The sequence below is a fragment of the Nanorana parkeri genome, unplaced genomic scaffold (assembly GCF_000935625.1).
Source record: "Nanorana parkeri isolate BGI_ZX_2015 unplaced genomic scaffold, ASM93562v1 scaffold306, whole genome shotgun sequence".
NCBI lineage: Eukaryota > Metazoa > Chordata > Amphibia > Anura > Dicroglossidae > Nanorana > Nanorana parkeri.
This window is the reverse complement of record NW_017306574.1, coordinates 931,456-940,420: the sequence shown is the minus strand read 5'-3', so window position 1 is coordinate 940,420 and position 8,965 is coordinate 931,456. Positions and strand designations below refer to the sequence as shown.

At 43.1% G+C, this 8,965-nt stretch overlaps 1 protein-coding gene across 1 annotated transcript in view; it reads right to left on the bottom strand.

Moving 5' to 3' along the window:
• The window catches only part of CD200R1 (CD200 receptor 1), a 9,745-nt gene extending 1,179 nt beyond the window's left edge, over positions 1-8,566 (bottom strand). The window contains exons 1-3 of the mRNA XM_018557850.1: positions 8,334-8,566; positions 4,532-4,798; positions 3,216-3,309 (exon numbers count right to left, since the gene is read on the bottom strand). Of these exons, the coding sequence (XP_018413352.1) occupies positions 3,216-3,309; positions 4,532-4,798; positions 8,334-8,565 (593 nt within the window). The 5' untranslated portion in view covers position 8,566. The remainder of the gene's footprint in view (positions 1-3,215; positions 3,310-4,531; positions 4,799-8,333) is intronic.
• Positions 8,567-8,965: the final 399 nt, after the last annotated feature.

Genomic DNA, 8,965 nt, shown 5'->3' with positions numbered 1-8,965 from the left:
CCTGGATTTCGGGCAGTGTTATGATCTGAGGTTGCTTCAGTTGGTCAGGTCTAGGTTCAGCAACATTATGTCCCCAAAAAATGAGGTCAGCTGTCTACCTGAATATACTGAATGGCCAGGTTTTTCCATAAATGGATTTTTTCTTCCCTGGTGGCACATTGGACATATTCCAAGATGACAATGCCAGGATTCATTAGGCTCAGATTGTGAAAGAGCGGTTCAGGGAACATGAGACATCATCATCACACATGGATTGGCCCTGCCCTGACCCCATAGTTCTCCTTTAACCCCATTAAGAATCTTTGGGATGTGCTGGAGAAGACTTTACGGAGAGGTCCGACTCTCCCATCATCACTACAAGGGAAATTAAAGCAACTCTGGATGGAAATAAATGTTGTGACATTGCATAAGCTTATCGAAATGACGCCACGGAGAATGTGTGCCGTAATCACGGCTAAAGGAGGCCCAACGAAATATCAGAGCGTGTTAATTTATTTGGCCAGGCAGTGTATTTAGACAATGGGCACAACCCTGCCACCACCCCAATTATGTGGACCATTAAGAATCTATATGCTAAAAATGATTGTTGAAACCCAGAATTGTTTTTTTTTCCACCATTACTTTTCCTTTTATACCGTTTTTTAAAATAGCAGACAAGATAAGATGAAGGTTTTGGTGCCGAATAACACTTATTGTAGAACTTTTTCATAGCTATCTGGACATCAGACCAAAAAGAGGAACAAATGAGAAGGAAATAGGGACAAAGGGGTTTGGTTCCAAAAAAGGGTTAGGCAGAAGGTATGTGTGCTTGGACTGGAGCAGCAAGAGAGGCTTTCCTCGTCATCTCAGGCTCCCCTTAAGGGTACGTGACAGGTGATGTCACTTAAGGTCCTACATATCAGACAAGCTGACCAGCACTGGTTTAGACCCAGGGACTGAGGGACAAGCAGCCGGGATAATAAACAAGATCTGCTGCCAGCACACCATAGGTCTGTTTATAAAGTCCAATTTTCATTGAGGAGATCACATCACAAAGCAAATAGTGCAACATTTCAGGATCCTGCAGAACATTATGAGATCACATGTGATGAGATCACATGCCTGACAAAGGGGCCCAGCTTGTAATAACTCATTAAAGCCACTAGGTGGCCCTAAAATATTAGCAGAAAATAAGCATTTTTTCCCCCTATGCTCCACAGCTCCCTATAGTAGCCATAATGCGCTATAAAGCAGAACATTAGAAATTAAATACACTTGTAAAGATAAAAGCTAAAGAACAAAGGTTCAGCGGTATTTGCAGTGTGAATGGCCCTGCAAACTGTTTATATATCAACATTTAATCTCTATGTTAAAAAAAAGAGAAAACTCCTGTGCTAATGCTGGCCATACACCAGTAACATTTCCTTTTGATCTTCCTGTGAGAATTCATAAAAATCATTTTTCGCTGCATTGGATGGTACCATCATGGATTTCAAAAATTTGGGATGATATTTACTTTGATTGCCATGCTCAAATTCTCATGTTCTATTCTGGCATTGTTTGCATGAATGAATGTGATAACTAACATTCTATTTCCAGATTAAAGTTTTCCCAGCACATTACAACGCTTAAAAGTTTCTGAGCCAAATTCACAGTTAGAATCCCCCCCAAAAATTTGCATCCTTGTCCTTCGATGTTTTGGCTCACCAATGCAGATTTGTCCCCATTAATTAGAAAATTGAAAGAACATTCCAAAAACAAACTTACAGCAACTCTTAGTTGATAATCTGCAGCTGCTGTGTTCAGTGAGGAAGCTAGACATTCTGTCACCCGAGGGCAAAGCTCAGAGTTGCTCCCCCCAAGGGAGAAGCTCTCCATCCACATCCACACACCCTGTGGTACCCCTCGTAAAGTGGCACCCGGGGCACGGCACATGCTCCCCCCAGCCCCCTCCCCCCCTAGCTTCGGCACTGGCTGTGTTATATCCTGATGAGGTATCTGACTTGACATAGTATAAAGACCCAGCTATTATACAAAATGCTTAAGCTGCCCGGCTTCCTGATTGGTCGGGAAGCTGGCCAATCAGGAAGCCAGGCGCCATGTAATGACGCAGCGCCCGGCATTCTGATTGGCCGGGAAGCTAGCTTCATGCTCCCTCATCATCTCATGAAATCAGAAAGGGCGTCGCATCATTACACGACGCCCGGCTTCCTGATTGGCCAGCCAGACGGCTCCGGCTGGGTACCGGAGGAAGGCCACAATTTGGCTGGAGAGGCCCCGGGGGATGACAGGCTGCACATACTAAGGTAAGAGGGGACTTTCTTGTTAAATCGGGAAGCCGGGTGGCGAGTGTTTACACGCTGCTCGGCTTCCCGGCTAATCAGGAAGCCAGGTGGCAAGCCATTACACGCCACCTGGCTTCCTGAATGGGACTTCCGTTACTCGGTAATTGGTATCGGCGAGTACCGGAAAAAAATTATCGGTACTCGGTACCAAAGTACCGGTATTGGTGCATCCCTAATTATTATGATTAAAATGACACTCAACTCAGGAGTTAAACCTTAAAAATGCATTCAAGTACCTGATGTAGTAACAAAAATCTATCTTATGTGTATATCACTCGGCTGTAGATCCTCCAATCATCTCAGAATTGGTGCCGACACTGTCCTTCCTTCTGGAGGGGGGGCTACATTTGTTCCCCATGGTCCCTGTGTGTCTTGTAAAGTAGTCATCACTCCAAACACGATCATGTGATGGACTACAATCTCAAAACAAACTAGTAAAGTACACATGAGATTGTAGTCCATCATAGGAGCGAGCTATGAGCAGTGACGACTGAAACAAACTCAAGGAATTCTTCAATGACAAGGCAAAAAGTTTGAAAATACAGTGTTTGGACCACGGAAGGATAAGTCATCTGAGGCAAAACCAGCTTGAAGGTCAAAACCTGTGCTAAGATCATAACACCAGTTTAGGCAACTTTCTTCAGTGGTTCTGATGTGTGGTCCTTGTCCCCCCCTACCCTCCATTATGTATTATGAATATTGAGCCGCATTATTACTGTGTGTTGTTTTTTTTTTAATTATATGACCATTGTTATTTGTCTTTACATGACTTTTCTGACATTTTGGTAAGAAGTCTCTTGAGTCACGGTACAGTAACAATTTTCCTATTTTGGTCCTCAGATTAAAACGTTTAAGAAACTCTGCTCTGATATGTTGTACAAATGTACATACCTTAAACCGGATATTTGCCAAAGGAGGAGAATGATGACAGTGATCACAATAATCACCACTACTGGTATTAGCACCCACCACATGTTCTTCATTCCTGGAACGATATATCGGTGTGTTTATTAATAACAGATATAAGTTATCTTCCGGAGGAAAGGACGATTGCACTAGGCTAAAAAATACATTTCAGTTTGGTTTACATCTTATAAATATTAATCTCTCACAGAGCTCACTACCACAATTTGAACCTCTCACTTCACCACACAACATCTGCAGCTCCCACTGTCCTCTGCAACAGGTTTAGCCCCCAATAGTACTACAACTACTTCAGCTCCCACTGTCCCCACCGTGATTTACAACACCTTCAGCTCCCACAATCAACTGCAACTCCATAGAAAACACTGTACACTACAACACCTTCAGCTCCCATTATCCCCTACAACACATACAGTGCACACTGATCCCTACAACAACTACCGCCCCTACTGTCCACTACAGCAACTTCAGGTCCTGCTGTCCCCTGCAACACCCACAGCCTTTACTGTGCCCTACAACACTTTCAGCTCCCACTATCCACAACAACTTCAGCTCCCACTATCTACTACAATACCTCAGCAAACACTGTACTCTAAAATGCTTTCAGCTCCCACTATCCAAAACAACACCTTCAGCTCCAACTATCTACAACAGCTTCAGCGCCCACTGTCCACAACACCTTCAGCTCCCTCTATCCAGAACACCTTCAGCTCCCTCTATCCACAGTACCTTCAGCTCCCACTATCCACAACACCTTCAGTCCCCACTGTCCACAGCACCTTCAGCTCCCACTATCGACAACACCTTCAGCTCCCACTATCCACAACACCTTCAGCTCCCACTATCCACAACACCTTCAGCTCCCTCTATACACAGTACCTTCAGCTCCCACTATCCACAACACCTTCAGTCCCCACTGTCCACAACACCTTCAGCTCCCTCTATCCACAGTACCTTCAGCTCCCACTATCCACAACACCTTCAGTCCCCACTGTCCACAACACCTTCAGCTCCCACTATCCAAAATAACACCTTCAGTGCCCACTGTCCACACCACCTTCAGCTCTCTCTATCCACAACACCTTCAGCTCCCACTCTCCACTAAAACAAATTCAAGAACTGGACTGCTGTTGGGTATAATATACATTGGGTGAATCTGTTTTCTTCCCCCCGCTGGGACAAAGCACAGGGTGACATTAAAGGGCACATTCATAATATTCTTGGAAAGGCATGAATATGAGATAAAACAAATAATTCAGAGAGATAAACAGCATGCGACATACCTGCTGCAGCTGGTATTTTAATAGTTAGTATGAGTGGACTGGGGAAGGCTGGATGATGAACAGTGCATGTTGCTTCAGTCTCATTGTCCTCCACAGGGGTGTAGGTGCTGATCACTGTAGAGGTTTTGTTCTTTTCTATGGAAGTTGTATCACTGACTTCATTGAGCAACGCTGAGTTCCACCATACAGTGGTGGCAGGATGCCCTCCAACAGCTCGGCACTCGGCAGACCTGGAGCCGGTTAGCGTTATTAATGCAAATGGTTTAGCTGAAAAGAGGAGAAATTCTGTTTTATACACTGCTTGCATTGTGCAATACCACTGAACTCCAAGTAAGTTGTTTAATACAGAGATGAAATATATTACATATATGGGATCTGCTTTACCTGCCAGAAGATTTTTACTTTTGTCCAGCCAGTCCTTAGATTTACACATCCCTGCCAGACAATGTAACAAGGTTGATGACCAGACTTTTCTCTACTGCAGTTGAGCAATACAACTAGGTCACCTCCCCACCTCCAGCCTTTGATTGGCCAGTGAAGGACCAGATGGTGCATTCTACAGCTTGCTAAGTGAGGGAGTTATTTATAGAAATGCATATGGACTTTTATCAGTATAGATACCAACCTGTGTGCCTGATGTGCTGGTATGTTTTAGGGGAGAAGAAGTTATTTTCTTCTTAAAATAGCAGAAACCTGCAATTCACTAATTATTCATGGTGACAATGAGAACATTTTCTGCATTTATAAAACACATTCACCATCCTCATTCACTAACACGTTCAACAGATCAGGCCATATTCACAAAAATGTAACCACCAATTAGATTCCTATTTTCTTAATGGGACACTCAGGTCCTGTAAATCTTTACTAGAGATGCACAGATACAATTTTTTTCAGACCGAGTACGAGTACTGATACTTTTCCTCAAGTACTCGCCAATACCAATTACCAAATTACAAATACCTTTTTTATAGTGCCCTGTGACAGAATGGCACAGACTATAGAGGACAACAAATCTCAGCAGTACATTATACAGCAATGCAGTACATAATAAAGCATTATGCAGCAATGCAGAATACCATCAGTTATAGAGGACTACAAATCTCAGCAATGCATTATACAGCAATGCAGAATAATAACATCAGTTATAGAGGACTACAAATCTCAGCAATGCATTATACAGCAATGCAGAATACCACCAGATATAGAGGGCTACAAATCTCAGCAATGCATTATACAGCAATGTAGAATAATACCATCAGTTATAGAGGACTACAAATCCCAGCAATACATTGTACAGCAATGCAGAATAATAGTACATCTGGATCACATTTATATAATGGGCACTTTGCATTGTTCTATATTTTGAGATCACTTTATGTGATTAGGGTTGAGGGTGGGGTTTTGTAAATCATTGTCTGGATATGAATATTTAGCCGTTTGGTCAAAGTGTCAATCTTACATAGTCACATAGTTACATAGTATTTGAGGTTGAATAAAGACATAAGTCCATCAAGTCCAACCTATTGTGTGTGTGTGTGTATAGGTCCCTGTGTCATCTCATTCTTAAGAGTACCTGTACCCCTGTACGTTACAGTCTCTCAGGAAATCGTCCAAAAGCCTCTTGAATGATTCCAGACTATTTGCTGAAATCACTGCATGTGGCAGTGAGTTCCAGACCCTAACCGCTCGAACTGAGAAGAACCCCCTTCGCCCCTTGTGTTGGAATTTTTAATCTTAAAGAGTTTGTTGCTAATGTTGCTATGACCATTGAACATCTTGTACATGAAAGTCTTGAATATAGAGTTTGTTGATAACCTGTTCTTGCACTTTCACTGCATATGTTTTTCTAAAGTATGTAGAAACTGTTTTTGTTTGTTTTAAATAGAGTGGTTAGAACTAGGGATGCACCGATATTGGTTTTTCGGTATTGAGTATGCCAATCAACATCCTGCTGGATTCCCCACCAATCAGGAAGCCGGGCGGCGAGTATAGAATGTGATGACTCAAGGATCCTTAGAATGCAGCAGCAGAGGGGGAGTGACACAGCAGAAGTACCTCTAAAACACGTTGTCTAGTAATGCGGACTATGACTCCACAATCCAGAAGAACCCCATTGCTCTGCATTAAGGAGCGAGGAAGCTGCAGTCACACTGCTCTGAGCTGTACCCAGACCGCTTCCATTACACAAATTAATAAATGCACATGTTTTTCTTTCATCAATAGGGTTAGAGTCTTTATTATGATCTTTGAAGATCCTTGAGAATAAATGACTTTACCCTACAAGCAGCTAGAGAGGTGAATGAGGGCTGGTTTTAAAGTTATTTTACTGTATGTTAAGAATATATAAACTCTCAACTCAGCTTCCCTGAACTTCCTGTCCAGTACATGATCACAAAGGACAGAGCAGTCTCCAGCAGTTGTCCATCTACTAGCTTGGAGAAGGGGGCGGGGGGAGTCTTGCTGTGTCAGTGGATTAATTATTATTATTATACAGGATTTATATAGCGCCAACAGTTTGCCCAGCGCTTTACAATATAAGGAAGACATTACCAGGGGCGTCCCGAGGCCGGGTGTCTCTAGACTGGGTGACACCCCTCCGTGTCATCATCGTGCATGCTCGTGACGTCACCTCGCGCATGTGCAATCACGTCATCGCGAATGTGCAACCATCTGATTGACGCCTGCCGGCGGCCATCTTGGTGTTGGACGCCAGCAGAGAGAGGAGGTATGCCGCCGGGTCCCCTCCTCTCTCCTGACACTGTCGGGCTCTTGGTCCATGACCGAGTGCCTGACTTTTTAAAGGAGGTGACACCAAAATGACTGCCAGTCATTTTGGTGTCCCCCCTCCAATGTTATAATTCCAAAAGATGTCACCAGCACTCCAAAAGTAGATTCAATATATTTTAATGACAACGGTCATTCAAAATCACAAGTACTTTCGGGGCCACGTTGGTTCCCCGTCATCAGGCTCAGAACCTGAACACCAAGAGGACCCAACGTGGCCCCGAAAGTACTTGTGATTTTGAATGACCGTTGTCATTAAAATATATTGAATTTTGGAGTGCTGGTGACATCTTTTGGAATTACTACTTGACTACACGGTGCCTCCGTGGTCACTACAAGCACCCTATTACAGACATCATCTCCTAGGAGATCCGGTAAGGAGTGCAGGAAGATACACACAATTTTGTACCCCTCCAATGTTGACACCCCCCGCACCCCCCTTGTGACGCCACTGGTCATTACAATCACAATACAATTCAAGACAAGGTGGTAAGGAGGGCCCTGCCCCTGAGGGCTTACAATCTAAAAGAGAGGGGAAAGTGATACATGAGGAGGTAGCTGTGTGGGGATTAATTATTTGAGAAAGTGATAGTTCAGTGGTTAGTTTGAGGTGGGAAAGGCTTCCCTGAGGAGATGAGTCTTAAGGGATCGCCTAAATGCAGTCAGAGTGGGAGATAGTCGGACAGGTTGGGGTAAGGAGTTCCATAGGATGGGAGATCACACTCCTGGACTTTAATATGACTTTAATGTCTATAGCCCGGGCACAGGTGCACTTTAAGATATATATTCTCTGATCCCTGTTGTCATATAGTATGGTGTTTTTAATTTTTTTTTTTATATTTGATGATACCTTTCGTAAGGGAATACACAATATTCATTCTTTTTAGTTACATTGGATATATAAATGAATAAGGTTTATAGAATTCATGCTTTATGATTTTTTTTAGTTCACAACATTTGTGCCCCGTGTGGATTTGGTTCTTTCAAGCGAAATACTGTAAAAAAAAAAACTCACCCAATACTTCTAATATAATTGTGCCGGTTAAAGTTCCTCCTTCATTCACCACCTCGCACGTATAATTTCCTTCATCAGAGACTGTGATGTTCTCCAGGGTGAGGGTCACCCATTTCGTACCGATGTCCTGGTGCATGCGATTATTGCAGCCATTGTATGTCTCGTTTTTTGTTATTATGAATGACACGGTGCACAGAGGCTTGTCCAGATGCTGGACCTTCCAAGTAGACATCATGAAATCCCTTCCCCGTTCTTTTGGGCATGTTAGAGTAGTCGTGTTTCCTACGTGAACTAGTCTATAGACATCTAGAAAAGAAATACAAGTATTATTATAATACAGGATTTATATAGCGCCCACAGTTTGCGCAGCGCTTTACAATATAAGGAAGACATTACAATCACAATACAATTTAAGACAAGATGGTAAGGAGGGCCCTTCCCCTGAGGGCTTCCAATCTAAAAGGGAGGGGCCAGTGATACATGAGGAGGTAGATGTGTGGGGAAGTATATGGAGAACATTTAGCATACCAGTCCATGTTATCAGCGCTTTCCTACATACAGTAGGAAGGAGGAGCTATATCATTCCCTGTTATTAAAAGTAAACCCATTTGAAACATAAAGTGTGGTTGGGT